The 24,383-nt window shown below is 44.2% G+C and overlaps 1 protein-coding gene across 1 annotated transcript; it reads right to left on the reverse strand.

Annotated features, from left to right (window-relative positions):
- Positions 1-668: 668 nt before the first annotated feature.
- Positions 669-20,901, reverse strand: LOC108579334 (elongation of very long chain fatty acids protein 7-like). The gene is made up of 6 exons (XM_017942851.1): positions 20,771-20,901; positions 20,397-20,703; positions 9,739-10,079; positions 6,027-6,164; positions 5,222-5,464; positions 669-1,232 (listed from the first exon to the last, which is right to left on the reverse strand). Exons 3-6 carry the CDS (start codon positions 10,075-10,077, stop codon positions 1,053-1,055), a joined length of 900 nt encoding a protein of 299 aa, XP_017798340.1. The 5' UTR covers positions 10,078-10,079; positions 20,397-20,703; positions 20,771-20,901; the 3' UTR covers positions 669-1,052.
- Positions 20,902-24,383: the final 3,482 nt, after the last annotated feature.

Raw genomic sequence — 24,383 nt, forward strand, 5'->3', positions numbered from 1 at the left:
AAATTTGATAAAAACAAAAAACGCAAGCGTCTTCTCACTCGATAACTTTTCAGTTAGACCATTGTGTCATCGCTATAGAATTTCTTTGGATTTTCATTGAAATCTTCTTCGCTTCCGGCACGAACTTACGTAAATTACGTAAATTTTTCTTCGTTCACGCGTATCAGGGCGCAACAGCGTGGACGTTATTTACAACAGGACTTATCGTTTAAGGGTTAAACTCTCTTAGACACTCGAAAGTAGATGACAATTAAGAAACGTATAAATAGAGGTAAATAAAATATTGAGCTTGGGACGTTCGCGAGGCGAGCCTCGTTCGTTACACAAATCAACACGCTTTTATACTCCACAAAGAGACGAATTTTCTTCTTTTCTTTCGCTTCACGTTGCACGCGTATATTTCCATCGCGCGCGTAGTTGGCTCGAGACGCGCAACACTTTTAAATAAAACCACAGGAACGACGTGCGTCCCGCGGTGTGTTCTAACGCTATTCCTATATTTACAATAACCTTAATTACAGATCTGGTGACGCGTAACACCGAGAGTAAAAAAAAAAAAGAGCACTAAATTAACGACACCAAGGACCGATCGATGTACGAAGGGTTACATCGATTCAGGGGTTTTCGATGCACTTTCTCGCGTGAACGCAAACCCACTCGATTGCTTTCTAAAGGTTCCCGAGGATAAACGAAAAGAAATTAGTGCTTCGGAAGCCCTGGTCCGAGCTGTTCGCGAGACCTGAGATGCCCTGCACAGGATATGAGGGATAGCGAGTGAGAAACCTCTTCCGTACGGAAGGAATCTGTAAGCTCTACCCTAACCGTACCACCTCATCGATCCTGCAGACGATCGAGTACGCGAATCGACGCCTAATTCTACTCGTTCCTCGTAAAACAACATTGCAAGAATTCTTATACAAATACGACATCGCAGCTCCATAAAATTCCAATCGATTCATGATCATCGATCGTTGCTTGCACGAACGAGAGGCAAACGAGTCAGAGTGTTTCGAACGGAAATTTGGGACAGCGCGCGTGTAAAAGTTCTTCGTTTATTCGTCCTTCAACTGCCTCTTCGTTCTACCCCTGTTGTACGCTCGTCGGTAGAAGTCGGAGAAGAGGACGAAGAAGATCGTCGAGTGGAGGAGAAGAAGCGCTGCTACCAGTTTCGGATATCCACAGTCGAACACCAGGGCTTGGGTACTGTGCACGAACACCAGAAAGAATTGCACCTGTAAAACAAAGGAGAATGAGTTGAGTCTTTGTACGGAGTTGGATTTGCGGTGACGGTGAGTCGAATTTTTTAATATTCTTTCAGTTTTACCATTTGGCGAACCTACTGTTATACCCTGAAATATTTTCTTTTTTAGTTTTAGTCCTATCTGTATCCACAAGTAGTCACCAACTTTCATCGTTACACCGGACTCTTCAACTCTCCTACACAGTTATTACCCAAAGTTCATCTTCCTCGAACCCTTAAACACCCCTATTTTTCCATCCTGGAGTCACTCTCTGTATCGTCGTCCGCAAGTTACGTTCCGTCAGTTTTAATGAAGTTTCTTTTCCACGTAACGTCGATCCTTAATTGCTCCGATTTAAGTAATATTATGCTAAGTAATAAATTCAGGCAAAACAGGGCATCGCGCTACGATGGAAATCGTTAACGTGTCTAGGGTAGTTGTGCAAGAAAGTAGCTATCCGTTATTACCCGAGTAAACGGTGAGGAATTAGCGTAACTTTTGAAGCGAGAATTTGTAAAAAAATACGTTTCTCCCCGACTTGTTTCAACTTTCAATATTGGCCGACTTGAAATTTGGCGTAGCTGAAGTGGCAATAGGTAAGAAACACCGTGTTGCCTTTCTCCTCGCGGGAAAAGTGCAAAGTGTCGCAAGCCGAATTATGCCACGACGATACGCGAGCTGCCCGCCACCGACGAATTAATGTGCTGCCTTATTTACGATCCCGGTAATGACGCAAGGATAACGGCCAACTCTTTGCATACACGGTGCAACTGTGCGATCGAAGAAAATCCTGTCAAACAATCTGGCGCAACCACCACTTGCGATCGATTAATCCAGGGAAAGTGAAACCTCGTTGCTCGACCGTTAGACTACCAATTTTATAGCGTTTACCCGACAAAGTAGTTTCAATTTAAACATGAAATCACCGCATCGGGACATCATTAGATACTAATACCAGCGTTTCCATTGAGAAAAGAATTAGCTACTTGGAGTGTTCGGTGAATATTGCGGGATTCCTTGTTAAGGAAGATTTCGTAGATTCTCCATTGGACTCTCGGTGTCGCCGACATTGACATTCGCGTATTAACCCTTTCGCTTCAAACGTGACGCACACATCCCGCTTCGAAATGAACTTCACTTTAGTATTCATTCCAGAGGCGACGATAGGTAAATAAGAAATTCGCAAAAGGGGTTAACGCGTCTCATCCAGGTCAACGATCATGCACGAGATACGAAAGAACGAAACGCGTGGAAAACCCTTCTGCCTTATACTTGCACAGGAAACAAATTGAAATTCTGCGTAACCAACGAGCCCAGTGAATAGGTTAAAAGGCGACTGAACAATTTTCCAATTTGCATGTTAAAAGATTGGCCGGTGAAAGAGGTAACCGCTAAACGCTTTTCGAAACGCGTTCCTCCGGTTGCGGAACATCCTCGAGCAGGCTCGTAAAACATCACCGCGAATAGTGAACGAGGGAGGAGAGAAGCGGCTCGGCTCTGCTCGCCGCGTTGTCCGGGAAAGGACCGCGCTTCTCGAGAACTGTCCTTTCAACGATTTGCGCCGGTGCAAGGGAAATCAATGGTCTTACGAGATAAAAGGTAGGTAGGTAGGCATATAGGTGAGGCTTCGTAGGCATGCAGCCGATTCGTGGTAGCAATGTGAACCGATAGCGATGGTGATGGTGGCTGTGGTGATAGTGGTGGTACACACGGTTCTGTATGGCATATCGGAATGCCAAAATGTTGCGCCACCGCGACGTAGTCGGTCGAGTCCGGCCAAAGCAAGTCAGCCTGGAATTGCCCAACGTTGTACTTTTCACTTTCCCTCACCCCTACCACGCGGTTTTGCCTGAAATTTTGTTCAGTTGGTTGCACGGGTGGCCAACGATGTCCCAGAATCCGTGGCAGACGTTATCAACCTCTCGAGCCAAATCGATCTCACTCCAGATACACCTGTTTCCTACGCGTCTTTTTTCTTTCGCGTCGTCTCGTCGATGGGATCTCGTGTTTTCCTAATTAGACAGGAAGAATCGACGCGGTTTATCATCGAGAAGAGGCTTGTTCAGTCGACAGGCGCCGTTCACGGTTTAACGAGGATTATTACCAACGTCTGTAATGGCTATTTAACGATCTCTCTTGCAAGATCTCGTTGGAATTAGTCGTTCAAATCGTCGGTGAGATTAAAAGGCTCGGTGGAGCGAGTTCTATCTGGGAACGTCGAAGTTTCTTGAATGGTTTTTAAGGTGAAAAGCTTTTGCGAGGCTTTCACGAACGATTCTTCTTCGTTTCTGTTGCACATTCGGTACTGTTCGAGTGCTGTACCAGTCTAGCGACCGATTTGCACACAATAACGCAGCTCGTGTCGCTGTTATGGCGTCTATAGAACGTTGGTCGGCGTGTTTCCTTCTCTTACTAGACGGCTGCGCCGATTGCAGTAATGTCGCGATCGCTCGGGGCTTATCCGGTCAAAAACTGCGCGGCGAATTCGTGGAACGTTTATCTTGCGTGCATTTGCACTTAGATGCACCCCGTGAGTGCGCGTTCACGGCTCAACGTGTCGCGGCTCCGCTCACTTTCATCTATGCGGATCATTATCCAACCGGGTTGCAATGCGCGTTGTGCAAGAAGAAGGTATCGCGAATCTCGCCTCGATCACGTGTACGCACATTTCCTTTCGGTAATTAGCTATCTGTCATCTCTCGGAAACGCCTTTTTCTATCTTTTTCCATCCTTTTCCTTTGTCCCAGTCTCGTTTGTATTTGGTTGCATTGGTATCAAGCTATCGCGTAAGTTTATGCCGAAAGCGAAAAATATTTCAATAAAAATCCGAAGAAATTCTGTAGCGACGATATAATGATCTTACCAAAAAAATAGGAAAAAGTTGTGAAATGAGAAAGCGCTTACTTTCTTTTTTATCAAATTTAAGGATCCGCTGGAAATATCGATCTCAATTTCAAAATTCGACACAAACTTAAGGGATGACCTGATATTTCAAAGATTTTTTTTCCACCCTTTTTACCTTCTTTTTACCCTTATTGGACATCGATTAATAATTTAATATCTCCTTCGAATTCGGTTACATTTGTATTTCAATGATTTCCTTTCCGCAATTAACCCTCTGTCATTTCTCGACAACGCCCCTTTCACCTTCTTTTTATCCTTACTGGTCATCGACAACGAATTCAATTTCGTTCTGTCTCACGTGTTTGGTCTGTAAACGTGGAGTTAAGGCGGGACGCTTGGCGGCGGGTTGTCAAGCGCCAGGGGCATTCTAGCCAACACGGAGAATAAAGTGTTGCCGATTGTATGAGAGCTGTTTAGAGACCGAAAGCTATTCGTTTCAAGCGTAATGGGACCCTGTTACCGCACGGTGTTATCTGTGCACGCGTTCTGTATTTTCCTCGTTCGTTTTAACACACGCGTATCGGTGTATTTCTTCCAGAAGCTTGCAGCACGCGATCTAGTTTCTTTTGCCTCTCAATTATCGGTATTACCTCTCGAAATGTCTCGTTACTGCACGTTTTCCCTGTAACGTATGCGGATCGTGTCAAGGATGTTCCACTTGTTCGCCCTTTCAAGTTCATGAATGCCTCCTCGGTTTCGATCGAGCATGGCTATTTATGAGTTGGAAGGGAATCTATTTTCTCTTGAATAATGCGCATTGTTCCGGTGCACGACATCTGTCGCGGGGAAATTCATGCGACACGATTATGCGCATGAATCGAATCTTTAATGGACGACCATCGTTTTACTCCACGTCTTCCTAGTACAGCTAGGAAAGAAATAGTTATAAAGTGTTATCGCAGACGGTGGCAATCGACGGAAAACCCTCTGGTCATCTACTGTAACCAAAAAACTGATGTAGAAACTTTCACAAAATTGACACGAGGACGATTGCGATAAGTGGTTTCGTAATGTCGGGCGATAAACGACGAATGGATAAACACTTTCGATGAGTATTCTCTGATTCTTCTACCTACCAATTGCACAGTGGTGAGATGTTTCTTCCACCATAAATACTTCTGATATTCCGGCCCCATCGCTGAAACCATGTAGTACACGTACATTATCACGTGTACCGCGTTGTTTATGAGGTTTCCCAGGGTCCCGTGTCCGCCAGCGATAAATTTCACGCAGATCCACGTCTCTAGCGGTGTCAGAGAATGATGGTACAGGTGTAAGAATGTCACTTGACTGTCTTTCTTGCGTAGAACGAAGAATATCTGAAAACACGTCAGATAAACCAATTATTTTCCATCTGTAACAAAGTTTCGTATAATCTAGACTAACAAGAAACCTGTACAACAATTCGCTATATATACTTCGTAATCAAATTCCACTCGTTTTTCTCCAAGACAAATCTCAAACTTTTCGTTACGCAACAGGCATTGCCTGGTATTGACCGAACAGGGGACAGAGTTCTACCTGTAAATCATTTCGATTCGATCGAGCCTTATCTATTCGTGCAATCCATGGGGGAAACCCACTCGCGTGCACTCGCCTAAGGTCTCTATTCCGCAAGAGGAGTTATAACGAGCTGCAACTCTATCGCGAGCCCGCTGTTGGTAGTTTCCTTCGTGACATGGCTTCTTTAAACGATCATTATCGCGATCGGTTGGCGGTCACCGTGCAATTACACAGATCAACCATCTGAAAATACTATTCCAAACGCGAAACTCTGTGGCGCGTGTTTCTATTTCAGCGAGCAGATTCTCTTCCACGCGAATCTTCTTTCCTACCGATGGTTTCGTATCTCCTTTGAAAAGTAGAGTCTGATGTACGTACCGTGTCAGCGAATTCCGTGAACTTGCTGATGAAGTACCACCAGCATAGGTTCGCCATTCGTAGAGCGGACGGATTGTGGGAGTAGTCTACCGGTTGACACTTGTAGCTGTAATCCAACAGCCAGCCGGACATCAGGTGCTGCGAAACACAAGATCACGGTCAAGGTAGATTACTTCTTCTTCTTCCTGTCGATTGTTATCTAAGTTGGTATATGAATAGGAACTTTTACGCGAACGCGGTTAATAGTTTCATTAGCATTCGACAAACGTATCGGAACTTTAATGGCCCGAAAAATTTGAGAGTTCGATGCAGAAGTTGTTTCTAATTCGTCCTTCTTCGGTTTTAGAACCTCGGTGACGTCGAAGCTTTTAAATGTCGGTTTCACTAGTTATAAATTACATATGTAACATAGTATAGTTTTTTTTTTGCCAACACGTTTAGTAGTTTCATTAGCATTTGATAAAGATTCTGGAATTTTAACGAGCAGACAAATTCGAGGGTTCGATGCAAAAGTTGTTTGGGATATCCCTTCTTTCTCGGCCTTAGAAATTTAGCGACGTGAATGATTTTGAGTGTGAGTTTAACTGGTTATCAATTAGTACGAAGTGGGGGAAGAGAGTGATAAAAAGTTAAAGGTGTTACATCAGTAGTGGTTGTAATTAACTTGGTATTTTCTACACGAACGGTAAACGGACGATTGTTATTTCGTTAAGTACCTGTAAATACTAGCTTTTTTCACTCTTTATGATTCTGTTCCTGTTTCCTCGCGATAGCTTCCAGTGTTACTCTAATAACAATCGTATATGCGTATACACTGTCGTTAAAATCGAGGACGTGTTGTTTTTTCGTGGTGGAAAATGTTTCGAAATTTCCTCGAGTATATTGTACAGACACGGAAAGTCCAGGTTCTTTTGTTCTTTATATGCATAGTATAGTTTCCTTTTGCCAACACGTTTAGTAGTTTCATTAGCATTTGATAAAAATTTTGGAATTTTAACGAGCAGACAAATTCGAGGGTTCGATGCAAAAGTTGTTTGGGATATCCCTTCTTTCTCGGCCTTAGAAATTTAGCGACGTCAATGATTTTGAGAGTGAGTTTAACTGGCTATCAATTAGTACGAAGTGGGGGAAGAGAGTGATAAAAAGTTAAAGGTGTTACATCAGTAGTGGTTGTAATTAACTCGGTATTTTCTACACGAACGGTAAACGGACGATTGTTATTTCGTTAAGTACCTGTAAATACTAGCTTTTTTCACTCTTTATGACTCTGTTCCTGTTTCCTCGCGATAGCTTCCAGTGTTACTCTAATAACAATCGTATATGCGTATACATTGTCGTTAAAATCGAGGACGTGTTGTTTTTTCGTGGTGGACAATGTTTCGAAATTTCCTCGAGTATATTGTACAGACACGGAAAGTCCAGGTTCTTTTGTTCTTTCGAAATCGCCGGGATATTTCTTTTTGCTGGCGAAATGGAAAAAAGGCAATTCGAAGGGTATTCGGCCTCTTCTTGCAAACGAGCCACGCGAAAAAGAGGTCGTGGTGCGTTGAATCGTAAGTTTAAGTCGTTAGAGTGAAGCAATTGCGATGTTCGAATTTCCTGATACGCTGTATCTCTCGACTTTTTGTCGCCTGCCCGTTTCGCGCCGAGAAAATCATCCGTCTTACGCGTAGATCAACTTTCTAAGATGATCCTCTAACTTTGAATACGGGGAAATGTTTGCAGTTCTAGCAATTATCGCGACGTGCATTTTCCTAGGAGTTGGAAAATATGCGAACCGAGCCGTAAAATAAATTTACGCAGCTCTCTAGATGCACGAATTGCGAACGAACGGTTCGTGGAAAGTCGAAAACAGGATGCTTCGCCTTTAACGAACCGCGAGCTCGAGTGTACAAATCAATTGGGCAACCGTCTCGAAGGTTCGCGAATCAGGTCTACGCACACACGTGACTTCATTTTTCTTTCTTGCAACCTGATGTTTCACTACCGGTCACTTTCTCACCCTCTGCCAGTCGCCGTCGTGATTTGTGACCAGGATCGAGCAGCGCTGAACTGTATTATCCCCTTTCAAAATCCTGGTGGCAATATTTCGAGTCGTTCCTTTTTCGAGCAATCGAAATGGAAACTACAGAGTTGCAGCTTGAAGACTTAGTATCGCAACGCGACTTGTCCTTTCGAAAAGACCACCGTTTCGAATTCGATCTTAGATCGAGGATCGATCGAATTCCGTAACCTTACGCTTACGCGTAAGCGCCGGTTATCTGCTTGACAAAACGAAAATAGATCGGCGGTGTGAACGTTAACGCGGTGTTTCTTTCCGTTAATCGAGATCGTATGCAAATGGTTGGTTAATAACGAACACTTTGGTGCGAGGAATTCTCAATTACCGACAGATTGCGATAGGCTGGTACGCGTTTCGAGACGGTCGATTAACTATGCTCGTTAGGCAGCTCGTTTAGCATGAACGCGAAAACGATTTACAATGAATTCTGCTTACGCTAGAACGTTATGCTATTGGAGAGTGGCCGAGAAACATCAGCTCGTTTGTGGATCAGGACAAAGCTGTTACATCATTCGGAATGTTGCGTTTCGCAAGGAATCTAGCCGCGCGAACTGGACAAAGCTTACAGAAACGAACGGTTCAAGGTGATCGAACGGACGGTCTGCCGCGTCCTTCGAAGGTCTTTCAGGAGGAGAATAAAACGAAGACTTTAGGTCGTTCACACTGGATTCGTTGGTCTGTTAATTTATGCATCGTGTGTGGAAATCGATGGAAATTAATATCTCGCGGTTGTGAACATTTTCGAGATCTTTTTAACTAGCCCTGGGCGGTCGGGTTCGTTAAACAGAATCGAAAGAAACGAAGCGGTTGATTTTGTTACGAGCAATCGACAACCTGCCTGTCTAGTTCATTTTCATTCCGACGAGAGAGAGAATTAGGTGAACAGGATTGAGTTAAGCTTGGAATCTTGACCGAAAGAGTCAACAAAGGAATCTGTTATCGCGGTGTTACTCAGTTATCGAACCTCCGACGTTAATGTCTCTAGCAACGCCTACTGAATTTATCAGGGTTCAGTGGACACGGGGAGAAAGACTCGCGGCACGTTCAATTGAAAGCTACTCTCGATTGCTCGCGATCTGTATTGGAAACGCTCTAGGTCGCAGACACTTGAACAGGTCCATGTGCTTTCACTGTTACACTTGGAACACGTGACCTCGTATTTTTCGTTAATTCGAGACTCGCGAAACCACCGGTGTTTTTCTCCACTAGTCGCTGACATTTTCGTCTCGCGACCCACTCCTGTTCGCCAAGTTCTACGGAGAGAGGCGAGATTACGAGGACCTGCAGCCGTGAACTTTGGATCCAACCGATGCATCGACCTCTCTCACGTTCCTCTCGTCTCGTACAACTACGAATCCTCTCAATCGTTCTCTGTATTTAGAGAAAGCTCGTCGTCTCACCGCCGTTTCGAAACGTTCTCGAAACCTTGAGGCAAGGCTCCTCTCCTCGAAGAGGCTATTAACCGTTTCTCTGGCTGAAACATCGCTGAAAATCTGGTAATTGCGTTAAAGTGGCGATTGTCCACTTTAAGAGAAGATCTTTAGAAGAAGATCTAACTGAGTTCTACTTTTCTACGGGACAAAAAGCGGCGATTTATCCTTCTTGCCGTTCAGTTGTTTCTCGCGAGATCGAAGCAGAGATTCTCCTTACCTCGTAGAGCATTACCAGCGAGAAGACAACTTGAAACGCGTTGTACGCGACCAAGGCCTCCCTCAGCTTGAACGGTTTCCTGTTGGTCATCACCCGTGGACCGAATATCGTCACTCCGTACAAATAGAGCAGCACGATCAGAAACGTGGGTATGGGGGAGTCCATGAGCGGCCAGTCGCTGACACGAGGGTCCGAGATAGTCGTGAGGATTTCCGTGTACTGCTCCAGGGCCATTCGGACCAAACCTTGAGCGCCCACGAACGTCCGATTCGTGTCCGTCATCTCGATCCTCGGTTCTGGCTCCCTCTCTGCCACCAATTCTGCCGCCGCCGACGCCATTTCTGCGGACAACACGATTTTTATTCAGAAATTTCCTCGCTTAACGGTATTCCGCCGATGTATTCGCGAATTTTTCAAAAATATGTCGACAGGTCAAGGGCAACCAGTCTTTACGGATTGTTACATAATCATGAAGGACCGTGATAGAAAATTTACGACGATCGTTAACTTCGAAATGCTTAAGACACTTCCGTCGTTGGGATACTCGAGTTCAACAGGGTTTTTTTTTCTGGGGAAGTCAGGTTTTGACGTATGCAGAACAGAAAGAATATTACGTCCATAAATATGCCAGATATCTTTTTCTCAAATTGAATTATGTACCTATCTCCCTGTTTCGAAAGGTAAACGAAGAAGGCATCGTAGGTGCTATCGAAACTTTTATTGTACGATCGAAAAGAGCAACGTTTACCATTTTGAACCATCTTCAACCAAGCATTGCCAATAACGAACGAACGATATTCCGCATTGCACGTGATGATAACGACTGAGACGTTAACGACTGCTGTTACTCAAACACATCATTTATACCCACCCGCGCCACTTCTATCTGCCACTGGCACCTCGACGAGGTGATAAAACGGTGTTTAGTCGAGTAAACTAAGCGGTAAATATTGTTCTTAACGAAGTAGTATCTACATATATCGTGCCTTTATCATTTGCCTTTTAAAACCGGAAGACTATTCCGCTGGATCCTGTACGATTCAAGGATATTGAGAAATAGAGTTTCTCGGCACAATGCAGAGGTCGAGAATATTCTTCTCGACGCGGTCTTCCGTAATTTACAATCATTTTATTCTAGTCAAATTCGAGTCGCAGAGAATCCTCGAGACACTCCTTCGTTCTAGGCACGTGCACGGGAAACGAAGTTGATCGACGATCGAGAAATATCGCGAGCAAGAGGACGTGGCGGGTCAGAGAGTTCGTGGAACACGTCATCCAGAGAGGATTAGCTTTCCGTTGATTCGAGTCGATAGCGAGGACAACCCTCTGCTTGTTAGTATTGCGTCTATTCCCTCGATCCTCGTGATAAATCAACCAGTTGTCAGAGGATACAACTCGGTCACGTGTCGCAATTGCAGTTGTAGCTGCAACAGGACACGGTTCGACGACTAGCAGTAGCTCGTCTATGTTCACCTAAATCGTCGATGAGCGTCCCCACGTGAATTCGCTCGATCTTCTCCCTTGGTGTTGCAAAATTTCGATCGTTTTTCGATTTTCTGACGGAGAGATTCGGTACTTCAATTTTTACTATTTCATGAATCGTCGGTGATCATTTCACGCGAACTGGCGATCGATTTTCTCCCTCGGTGCCATAAAATTTCGATTCATTTTCTCCCTCGGTGTCACAAAATTTCGATCGATTTTTTCCCCGGGAGTCACAAAATTTCCATTGATTTTCTCTCCGAGAGTCACAAAATTTCGATCGATTTTCAATTGTTTCTGTTCCGTGAATGATCGATGACCATCTCACGCAAACTGGCGGTCGATTTTCTCCCCTAGTCTCGCAAAGATTAGATCGTTGTTTCTATTTTCTATCGGAGAGACTCGGTATCCCACTTCGTTTCTTCATATTCGTGCGATTGGTTTCCGGCGAAGCAAGACGATTCGAGAACATCACGCGCGACTTCTTGCCACGTTTCTTCTTTATCTGTAGTTTCTAATGCGTAGAGGTTTACATAGATAATTTCCAGTTTCATGAACCTTCGGGAACATTAGCGTTTCAATGGCGCAAGGAATATATATCAAAAAAGACATCACACTTTCTCTACTAGTTCGAATGGTCCCACTTTACCGCTATATAAAATTCCAACTAACTGGATTAAACTACCTCTCTGTACCTTGTTCAATGCTTCGATACCATTCACACGCTGTTCAGTCGCTGGAAAATCACACACACCTCATTTATCCATTTCCCTAAACGCGTTGCGTTTCACAATACGAGTTATACGAGCCTTGCAATTTTCTAGGTGTACGAATAAACGTTCGATTTTAAGTGGACGTAACATTATCGGTAACTGGTTTTTGACCCGTTTCACTGTTCGTGAAAAACATGACTGCATTGACTTCGTACTTCTTCTTTTTTCGTGAATTTCGTATGTACCTTGATCGATTCGGCGTAGCAGTGCTCGATACGGTTTTAATCAGGCGAAACAAAGCGCACAGTGCGTTCTGACATTTACTCGGTCGCATAATGTAGACTTATTTTATGTCCAATTAAAAACGACCTGGTTATTTGTCCACGTTTATGAATATTCGATAAGTATGCTTGACTCCAGAAGGTTTCCTCGGCCTACGAATGTGTTATTTGCACATATTTTTCGCGACGTCAAATTTTCCAAACGTTTTCATCGCCTCGGTGAAGGCGCGAACTGCTGTTCGTGTGTAGGGACACCTATTACGTTCGCACAGAAAGTATCGCGTGATTTTAATTACTTTCCTACCTCAAAGTCAGTATTATGTATGATTAAAAAAGAAAATTAGAAGTACTGCTCAATTCCAAATTGACACGACTCATCAGACAGATAAAAACAGTAAAAGAAAAGTAAAGGAACGAAAATTGTTCAATTCCAGAATAATTCGAGCATGAAGCATAAATTGAAAAGAAACCTTGAAAAGATAAGAAAGAAACTTCAGTACTTAAAAAGTAGAACTAAATTCAGGGAATGAAAGAAAAATTGCGATTGTGTAAATGGTGACTAAGTGTTTCCACGAAGAATCCCGAAATATTTCACGCCATAGAAGGAATAATTAAATCTGCCTGAACGTCATCTTTCAACTTTCGCTGTCCGAGATTCACGCACGGGCGCAAGTAGATCGAGATAAGAAAAATATTTCCGTAAAATTTGGCATACTCCTACGTCCGTTAACTTAGCAAATGTTCGCTTAGCTGCTTTCTGTCCTATATTTCCTCTATCTTTTCTATCGAAGTCGCTTAATTTCGTGGGACATGAATTAAACGCGTCCCACATTCGCGGTACGTCGTAACTTAAAACGTCTCCAAAATCTACCGTGTAATTAATTTTCACCGATTCATACACCGGCCTTTGTACATTAAGCGTACCAACCGCGGCATCAGGTGGCAAGGAATTCCTTCGGAGCGTATCACCTTTCTCCCGAGTCCACAGTATGATTTTCCATCGAAAGACAAAAAGCGTCAATTGGATCGAAGGTAACGTCAGCTGGTCTCTCTTTTTCCGATCGAATCAAGTGGTCAGGTTTATCGTTTGGATCGCTGTGAAATAATGCATCGTGTATGAAAGCGCAATCCTGAATCTCGTTAGACACGGCGAGTCAGGCGCATAACTAGACCAGAAAGCCAGTCGCGCCACAATTGAACATTCTAAGGCCAACACCGTGCCGATGGGCCTTTGCGTAACGAAATCGCAATTTCGAGCGACGAAATCTGGAGTAATGGTCACACATTGCTGCTCGTGGAAGGTTGCCCAATGCCGTTGCATCGTCCTTTGCCCTTTCGCAGCTATATCCGCCTCCGGGCTGGTCCTTTCATATTTCAAGGCATTATTGCTCGTCGGTCCGAGAGAATAGGAAGAGAACGAAAGAGAGAGTGAGCTGGGATAATTAACGACTAGAGGAGAAAACTTTGAAAGTTCGTGGAAGATTCAAAATTTTGTGAATTCGAACGATTTCAAATTTTTACCGTTCGAAAGGTATTTCGAACTTTGAGGCTTCTCATTGTCAGCTATTTGGAGGAAGCGCTGTGAAACAGGTGCCACCTAAGACCGTATTTTAAGACTTTCACTCACCCCATTCTTTCTTCGAGTGGCAATTAATGTAGAAGATTCGCCCAAATGTTCAGCAGACACCGACAAGACGTCTCGTGGCGGTATGCGTAGAGAGAATCAATCTGTTGCTGCAGCCAGGGCGGGGGAACGGTACTAGTTACAGAGAAAGTTCAGGGGATCACGCGATGCTGTGTAAAATACAAAAGAATGGAAGCTCGCGGTGGTCGTAAAGAAATATGTAGCACGAGAAAGAGAGAAAGGTGGCTAGTGGGTTTATGCGAAAGAGGAGGGAATTCTAATGATATCGACGAAGATGAAGAGGACGGTGGCTGCGGGAAGACGGCACCGTCTAAAACTTGCTTGCTTAGAGTTTAGTGGGTAAGTAGGTCGACCGTCCGGTTAAATGCCAGTCAGCCTGTGACGCGTCTCCTCTAGCTTGTCACGGTGCCTACAGCTGCTACTTCTGCCTGCGGTGTAACTCGCACGTTTTCTTCCGCAGTTCGGAAGAAACGACGATCCGGCTTTTCCCCCGTCTTTCCTTTTCTTCTATTTTCTTTTCCCTTTTCTCGCCTGGTTTGCTCGCTCTCTGATTATTCCATCGATCAACCGGAAACTGAATCTCGCTCCAGCGTATTCAGCTGTTGCGACAAACTTCCAAGAAATTAATCGGCTGTTTAATTACGAGGAAAGTTGGACGAGAACTGTGTACTTTGGATTTTATGATGAAATTTAGGACGTGCAATACTCTCAACTTTTATCTTTTGTTCTTTCACGTGTTGGCTATAGTTTTCTTCTATCTAATTCTAACGAATCTCCATTGATTTCGGTTCGCTATCTCCACAGACGCGGATGCAATTAATTAAAATCGAACCACGATGCGCGAGCAAATGGAAACGGATTTCTGCCGCTTTCTGCGCACAGCCGGGCGGATTGTTGTGAATAATTATCGACATCTGTATTAGCCCGTTTCTTCGCGAGTTTCCAAGCGGACACGCGCCGTTACCATTGAATTTCTCCTTCGTTTTTTCGACACCTTAACCTCGCACTCCCGTCGCCGGTACGCTAACGGGCCACGTGAAATTCTAGTCGTTACATATTTATTAACCATGCAAACCGTTCTTCGTCGGAATTTCTACCCGACCAATCGCTTTCGATGAATTACCGCCGCCTTCTAGCCTATTTTTCTTCCCTCTAGTCGGTGGCCATTTTCCTCTTCTTTTATTTTCGTCGAACTGGTTTCTTGTCCTCGCGAGAAAATTACCGATTGCTTCCTCTTCTCGAAATTCCAAACTTTGCCAAGTTATTCGCCAAGTATGAAAATATGCGACCTCCAATATCCTCGAAAAAATGCAATTTCAATTTCCTTACGCCAAGTTGGGTCGTTAACTCCTGTTCGCCACGTTGCAACCAGCTCAGTTTCTCCTCGGAACCGATCAATCTTGACCAGTGCCTCGAGATTCCTTTTCAGAGGAACGTTTCAAGGGCACACGGTCCCCGAAAGGAAAGACCTAACGGTACCGTCTCTCGGCGATTCACGCTTCGCGGCGTGATAGACGACACCGACTCTCATCTTCTCACTTTCGTCTCACGATTTCCGGTTTGACGGAACGGTATTGGTTTTACAACGTCCTCGATTGTCGTAGAAGCTTCGATACGTTTTCTAGAGGTTCCATTGGGTACGAGGCGCATTCTTCTGCAAGAAAGCATGCCAGTTTGAAGAAAGTTCCGACTACCGTCGTCTACCATCGCGTTTCATCCTCAGCTGATCATTTTTGACAAATTCTTACACCTCGATCCGCGTGTCAGTGGCCCTTTCTCTGTGCTCGCTATATTTCTAAGACACGAAGGTGTTCGCCTTGAACAAGAATCGATCGCGAAGGAATCAACGAGCACCGTAGCGAAAGGATAAATTTATCTAGATAAAGATTCTAATGAGTTTCTTTGATCGTGAACCTGAAAGACACTCGTCTCTACAACTTCAACCTTCTACGATTTGTTTATCTTTCTCACTTGATTGTTCAAGTAACAGATGAGCACTTTTCTTCAGCGCTGCTGCTTGTTTACACGATCGAGTAATCGATGCAGGAATTTCAGTGAATTTATTATGGTAATTTCGGCCCTCGAACGGGAGCAGGTTCCGCAGCAGCGAAGAAAGCAGCTCCAACGAAAAATGGCCCTTTTTGCACGTGTATTTTCACCGCGAGTTCGTTTTCTCGTGTTTTATCGCCAATCAGCCGGTGTCCAGTTGTTAGAAACATCGTAAATGTGTTTTCCAGCCGGTCGAAGTTTCGCCTTCTTGCGCGGAGATTTAATCACACCGGATAGCAAAATTTCCGTCTAGTTATCCTCGTATTTGGTCGTCGATCGTATTTCAGAATCAACGCCAGTCCGAGTTTCGCTAAAATTCGCCCTGTTCGCTTTCTAGTCGACGTGAAAGCTCCTTTATCGGCTAAGGTCGCCAAGCAGATTCGTCTGACTTTGGCTACGAGGTCTGCTACCTGTCAAGGTCGATCGGGTCCGTGGTGCAATTTAACCTTCGGAAGGCAGTTGCACAAGAATTACTTTGGACTTTCGAGGATCTCGCAGCATCGTCAGTAGCTGCCTTTGCATCTTCCTTTTGCGAATATTAACGACGAATTACACGGACACGTCGATATCGTAAATTTCAGACTTCTCGCTTTGAGGAATACAGTTTTATCGAAGTAAATGTCTTCCATAAATCACCCCGATATCGAAGATTTTTATGCAGCCTGGGACAGTCTCACCGGAATAAGTCGCTTGTTTTCGACGGTAGAAAAAAATGCACCGGATCAAACTTGTGCGATCTGATGTCGGTAATTTTTTCGTCAGCGGAAGTGGAGATTTTTAGACGATGGAGACACTTATGGAGACGCTTACTTATATTCTGACAGAGTGATTGAAGCTGATTACAGTGACCTAAATGAAGATGTCTCAGGGTCAACTGTAATGGAAAATAAATTGCTTAAAGACGCTCTTAGAACATTTGGGCAAATCAACACTGCTGATGTTCAAAATGGCGTTGCAATAGAGATAAACCTGAATATCCCACAAGTGAAAAAATCTAAACTTTCTATGAAACAATATTTTTATACACATATATGAATATATATTTGGAAGAATAATTCCTCGATAAATGAGTAGTATCTTACTTTCCCCGCCTCTTAAAGAAGTAGATCGAGACTAGATAGTCGAACTAGTAATTCACACGCACAGCGATTTAGATGACGTACAGCCGAGATGACGAAGGACTCAGTCCACTTTTTCAACCGAATGTCGTGAAAGCCCCATAACACGAGAATCCAGCTTGTCAGATAATGCTCCATCGACCTTGTGCCGATTATTTACACGGCTTTTCGTCCAGGTGATCTTACGTAACGCGACGCGTTTCACGTGCACGGACATAATTCCGCGTGGTTACACGATGCCAGGTAGTTGACCATGCGGGTAAAAAGAAAGAAATAAAAGGGACCAGGTACGAAGTTCTGTGTGAAACCTCGTCGAAAACTTAGGTTCTCTATCGAGAGTCTATCATTACGCCAAGACGTCGAACAAGCATGCGAACATTAGCTCGCTAATTACACGATTATTGAGATTCTAATGTACTTTTATTCCCCCCCCGATTAATGGTAAAAGTCAAAGGTCTTTTATTACCACAGAGTAAATTATACGGTAGCCGGTGTAGAGTCGCTTAGCAAATAAATTAGTCTTAACCATATGCGTCGAGTACTTGTGAAATGGAACTGTTACCGGTGCTACAAGCCCGAGATTAATAGAGTTCATTTCGAGTGAGCGCGATGCAGGACTGCGTGGAAAAATATGAATACTCCTGTGTAACAGTGAGAACGTAATTCGACGATTTTACGCATTGCACTTTTTCAGATCGTAAAAGGAAACGTCGCGTAGGAGGGAGGCGAGAATGTCAAAGAGATTCGAAGCGCGAGAGAAAAGCGTGTTTCAGGCTCAATAGAAGATTAACTTGCAACGCGTTAGAGACGTTTCACTGGAAATTCGTAGGTTCGGGCGTAATGATGCTCGTTTCGAAGCGATTAATCACCTTGGAGCCGATTCGCCTTGATCTTAATTGAACAATGTTTGAGAAAAGTTTCACATCCTGTGCGCGGGAGATAATCCCGCGGCGATTTATCTCTCTCTCTCTCGGCCACTTTGGAGAAATTCGCGTGCATTAACATTTCACGAAATTCTGTTCCCATTTCTTAGTAAACTAACGCACGTTTACGAAGATAATGTGAAAGTATGGAATATGGAAATATGTGTTAGGTCACTTTCATAATCGTAGAAATTGATTACGAACAATGAGTAGCATTTTCTCTAATGGAGAATGAAGAAGAAAACGAGAAAAACAACTAACGAAGAGTAGGAGAAAATTATTTGTTCTTATATGTACCGCATTGTTTATGAGCGAATTTCTCCTTAATGCAACCGACCTGGAGGCAAGAAGTCGATGGCACGTAGCGGCCGAGCTTTCGACGTGATAAGGCCCGGTGTGTCTATGATAAAACTCGTTTCCGCGAGTAGAAGTTCCTTTAATTGTAAGTGGATGTAAAAAGGGGTCAGACAGCTTTTTTCCTTTGGCATTCCTCTCGAATCGCTGCGAACCTTATAATGCGCGCGTGGCACACTTTTCCGTGCCACGGGATGCGCGCCTTTTTCTCGTTCGAAACTCGTTCAGCTGTAATTTTCGAACGCGACGAAACGAATTTGTGGACGACGGGATACGCCCGCCGCGTATTTTCGTATCATTTTCTCCTGCCTGTTGCATATTGTGATTCAACTTACGGCCGTGTCTTCGTCGTTCCATTTACAAACTGCGCAACACACCTCGTGTCGATGCGTTTTCGTCGAATAAGGAAAACTTCGTTTAATCCTTCTCCTTTTTCTTCCTCACAATTGCGTCGTTTGTGGTTTCATGTTGGTTATATACGTTGTTCGCTAATTTAGAGACGATTAGAGTACGACAATACGTACGATTTTCCGGAGAATACGATATACTATTTCGCGTACAAGATTAACACGGATAAGACAGATTTACGGGCCGAGATTTCTGTAATTCGTTGTTCCACTGCCCGACTCGTGTTTCTATGATTAATTGTAAAAAATGAACTCGTTTCTCACCACGCAAATATGTATTCTGCAAGCATCGCGCAGACCGAATGTTTCGGCTGGTTGCAGAATCGAGATTACACTTTCGAGTGTAGCCGTTGGTAGGATCTTTTTATTATGAAATGGCTAGAAATTGAGAAAGTGGCTTGTTTCGGACGGACAATTAGTTGGATATGTGAAATTCGATCGGTTAGGTGTTCTGCAGGGTGGTTTCGCTTTGCGTCTGATCATTTAGGAACGTATTCTACTTGCGAAAGCAGAAAGGAGGATTGGGCAACGTTAGGTGCTCGAAACGAGCCATCCCTCTATCGTAATACGTTTCCCGTTACTTTCTCGAGAAGCAGTATCACACAACTGCCGAGAATATTTTTGCAACTTTTTCGAAATTTTAATTTGCTGAATTGGTAAACATCCTTTTCTTCTAATTAGCATACGCAGTACGCGTGTTCCCGATTTTCCTTCGAATCGAATTAAAATTGTCGATTGCACTTAATTAAAACGCCTCTTATCGCGTTGCAGAATAAGCTGTAACACGAGAAATTACCACGAGAAGTATTAGAGAAAGTAAGAGAGTGCACGGATTAAACGTTAATCGAGCGAGATGATACGCGTAAACCAGTTACATTTGTCTCATTGCTTCCTGTCAAACAGATTACACCGATAGACGCCCGCTAGAGTCAGTATTCCTATTTCTGATTTGCTTTAATGCTCCAAGCGCCGTTTAATTAGCTTAAACTGTGGTGCAAACTATCTGCGAGACCTCCTCGTACTCTCTTCTCCACTCTTACGATCGTTAAAGTGAACGGAGGATCAAGTCAATCACGGTTAAAACGTCCCGTGTGTTGTCACTTTTTGATAGTCTAGTTGCAAATATCGTCGATCGATTCCTCTGGAGTATTTACTGAAAAAAAAGAGGTAATTGCAAACAGGCCTGGAGGATAATCTGTGACGCTTGCTCCTGCATAAACCCAGTTTGCACACGGCGTCGTAACCCATTGTAACGAATTTCCTAATTACCGAACCAGTCTTTTCCTTATCAGTCGTCCGATCTCTCTTTTCACCAGGTATTCCCAAAAAACTGACACCTCATCGTGCCACCGCTGGTTACGACCAATTACAAGTCTCCATAGTTCGCCAATTCCTACTTTCAAATTCAGCTCCGCCTATAGCAGAGCCCAGTATTATTTGGAACACCAACCGAGCAACATCCTAATAGGCGTGCAATTAGTCCGACTATTGAATTTTAAACGATAAATCGAGTCTAATTAGCCAACGTTTGGTAAATTAGTGTCCCGGGGCTTTCAAGCCTCGTTAACAAAATCCGAAATGTCCTGTGACGATCTGCGATCTTTCTTTTGCAACGCGATCTTCTTCGAGACAGTAATTAAGAAAAGAACGCGGAGATTGTGATTTCTGATCACTCTTCGTACATACCTGTTCACGGACGAAAAGGACGCCGCGCTTGCAAGTAAAATTGTGCCCACTTCACTTCAGCTGAGTCTCCACTGCGGATCGACCTCGATATCGAGCAATTTCTAACTCCTTCGCGAAGCTCTCCTCTCTGTAAAATCAGATCGATTTGGCCAACTGCTTCAGCCTATCGATCCAGAAAGGGCAGCGAGCTTGTTTCTCCTCTGAGCAAAAGGGGTTGCAGACTTTCTTCCTCGACTGTCGACACTGATCAGACCTCGAATTCAGCACTCGGTTCACTAGCACCCTGTTCTCCGCTGAGTTCTTCCCCCTGGGAAAAACGGTCACACGTCGATCACACGCGGCGAGCGGACGGTTCCACGGGCAGGGAAGCTTACACTTGGTCACAGTTTCGACGCGGGTCACGCGTTTCCGCGGTGGCACATGCGTGTTATTTTTTTTTTTTGTGCTGCGAACGTGTGCACGAGTCCGCGTGAAGACACGTGTATATACAGAAATGTGGGTCCAACGGTCGATGCTGCGTGAATAGTCCGCCGCGGAGCGAACTCGCGGTTTAAGTATTGGTTAAGCAAGTGGGGTTCGGCCGAGCGGCGGTTGGGGTGGGGGCGCATGGGCCTTAGGTGATCGCCTGAAAATCCCATGCCACTGGGGAGTCAAGGTCTCCCTTCCTACCACGGTCCCCGTCGTGCACACGGTGAGAGAGAGAGAGAGGAGAGGGAGCAGTGTTGGGCCTGCTACACACCCTCCGGCCAAGGTCTCGTTCACCTGTTGGAAACGCGCCCTCACTGCCTCCGAGGTATCACTTCGCGTCACATTCACTTCCCTGTCTCTCTTACTTCATCGTCACGTGTTTCGTTTCGAGAGGACTTTGGATTCCGATGGTCTATGAACTTTCCAGGATCCTGCTTTCCGTTCGTTCTTTCCTCGCGGTGTAATTATACCTTTTCTTTTCCCTTTGCAACAAGAAATTTGACATTTATCTAGCGCGACATAGAAACTGTAAAAAGCGAAACGTTCGATATTTAAATTACGGGGTAAAAAGTGTATTACGCGCGTCTTACCTGGAAACTCCGGTCAATCGGAAAGATGTTACCGGGATCGTGTTGTTTATTTCCTTATTAGAGCAAATGTGTTTATCTTAGTGAACTTGTGCTTTGATGGACGTTAATTACACCGATTGACAGACGTGAATTAATAGTCAATCGTTAAAAGGTTACGTCGTAGCTGGTGCGACTGTTCGTTGACCTTTGATCATCGATCGAGTACCTTCCAAATATTCGCCAGTCATATTTTTTACGCGTCGACCGTGTTTTGTAACTTTTATTTCCTTCATGGTGCTTATTTATTACGCTCGGAGTATGTTCTCTTACGGTATTTCTCACGTAGATTGGGGGTCAAATAGTATCGCGAGGGTTACGCGAGTGACACGCGTTCAAGTCACTTGATGTTTCACTTGCTCGGTCTTTGGGTTCCAGATGTCAAGATAAATCGTTGCAGCGATAAGGAATGTATCTTGCGGCGAGTTATGCGATTATAGCTTTCTCCCAGTTCTGGCGCAGTGGATTAAGGTCAGTTTGTATCAGTCCTGGTAGAGATATGTACCACCAGTCACAGTTGTACCGACACAATTTTGTAATCGATTTATCATTGTCCGATAATTAAATTCGCGGTTGTTAATCACGATACGAAGATTTACGTCTTGACGTGATCCGAATTGAGATTTACATTGAAAATTCATCGAAAACCAAAAACTCACTGTTGCGGTCAACGTCGTTTACACTGGACAACAATGATTCCATCGAGAAGTCGCAACTTTCACCGTTGCCACGGTTGTTATCGTTAATTATACACCTCGGTCAAGATTCGGCGTACGTAGCCACTTGACCAGACATACACGTGATCCGGAGAACGTAAAGTGAAAAAGTCAAGGGAGGTTGAATTGGTCGCATATTTACGGCGATCATCGTTCGCTGAAGCTGACATTGGGACTGTAATTAAATCTTGACACGGGATTTCGAGGAACTGGTCGCGTACGGGAGGATTAGGGAGCTGTTATTTTACGTAATCGCGTTAACTATGTCACGGACGCAGTTGAAGTACCATTAATGGCCAGATGAATTTCTTCTGTGGACACGCGATGAACTTTGTTCGCTGGATACACGTTCCAAGTTTTTCGGCTGGGCCGTTGCCAGTGGAGAACCGTGGAATTCAACGATCGATCTGTTACTTCTCTGGTAATTTCGTTCAAAGAATCTCTATGCGGTAGAAGGTACGATACATGGTAAGATAAATTTCTAATTCGTAATTCTATAGATATGAATGATATGCCGTAGCTGTAATTTCCTAATAACGCTCGTTAAAATCATTTTCACCTCTTTACAAAAGTGGTTCGTTGAGTATGCAAGGTCGAATCAAACTTTCTTCCTCGTCTCAGCCTCACCGACTAAATAAGAAACATACGTTTCGTTTCGTCATCTCCTCTTATTCCAATTCGTTCTTTCGTCCTTGCTCCTCGGGTTCCCCGGGAATTTCTGTCGAGAAATAAGCGATACATCAGCCTGAGCTTCCGCGATGAAATGGACGGACCGGTCGGTATTTACGATCCATCGAGCACCTTGGACGTTGCGTCGTTCCTTGTCGGGATTTCGTGAAAGGGTTCAGTCGGCCATTCACTTTTTGTCCGCGTCCACGGCCTTTCCTGACCAAGTGGCGAGCAGGTACGCGTAAATCTCGACTCTACCGCCGAAATCGGCGCGTATCTCGTGCATCTTGGTCGACGGTGGAAATACCACGATTTCATCCGTTTCTTCGATCCGCAAAACGAGAAATTCGTCATGCAAATGAGCGGCTGGAGTTGCCACGGGCTCCGGACACGTGCCTCATTTTTGTCCTAGTCGACATTGCCGCGGGAGTCCTTCAAGCGGCGAGTTCGCTACGATCCCCGCGCTCGTTACTTCGTCACTCGACGCTCCGCAACTTTCTTTCCTTTCAAAAGCAACTTTTCGTCAGTCGAATTCATTTCGTACACAATCGCAAGAGATTTAAATATTCGCGGGATCGATATTTCGTGCCTGCGAAAGGCACAAAGTTGAGTCTTGCATGGCTGGGACATCGCCTGTTTTTATACCGTATTGCGCAGTTGAATCGATGATTCGTAAAAACCGAGTGGAAGTGTTTACTACAAGAAATTCTCGGGAATATGATTTATATAAATATGAATTATTATAAACGTAAATCAGCAGTCGTAAACGGCATGAAATCATGAGACGCGGAAAATGCGCGGATTAAAGAAAGAAATTGACGACATCGTTTCTTGCGAAATCTCTTTTTACGCGCATCTTCGCGAAAAATCAGCTTTTCGAATGTGTTCAAAGTGCGGTTGAACTTTTTCAAGGCATAGTTTATCGTAAACAGTGTTTGAATGAAAAACATCTTTGGTTCTTCTTCATATTTTTCTCGCGTCACCTCGTCCGCGTATTCGATTCCATTTTTATTCGTTTTTAGTCGATTCGTTGGCCGAACGATGAGATCGGCAGTTTACTCCGGTTTCTCCACTCATGCAAGTACCTACTTATGCATTAAATATGCAAATTTCATTGGTGCGCGTGTTCTATATTTGTCGTTAACACGCCTTTATTCCTCTTTCGCATCGTTAAAAAATACTTGTACGTGTGTTATCCTTATGTTTTCGAAGCGAATCTTTCGGACAGTTCCTCCGAACAATTTCGGCCGCGCAAAATAACCTTTCTTTCGATCCCATTTGCTCGTGTTTTCCGTCTAGTCGCTGCTCGATCTAATCGTTGTTTATCATCTTTCGAAAACGAGTTGTCAGGTGTTTACGTCACGGGCTTTTATACCTGCAAGAAGCACTGCGACGTGTTAGGGGAAGAAAACTAGGCGGAACGTGATTACACAATCGTGGGAAACGCGTACAGTTGTTTATGTGTGAACGAAGATGTTACGAGTCATTACGTTTTACGAGTTCACATG

The sequence above is a fragment of the Habropoda laboriosa genome, unplaced genomic scaffold (genome assembly GCF_001263275.1).
Source record: "Habropoda laboriosa isolate 0110345459 unplaced genomic scaffold, ASM126327v1 scaffold76, whole genome shotgun sequence".
In the NCBI taxonomy this organism is placed as follows: Eukaryota; Metazoa; Arthropoda; class Insecta; order Hymenoptera; family Apidae; genus Habropoda; species Habropoda laboriosa.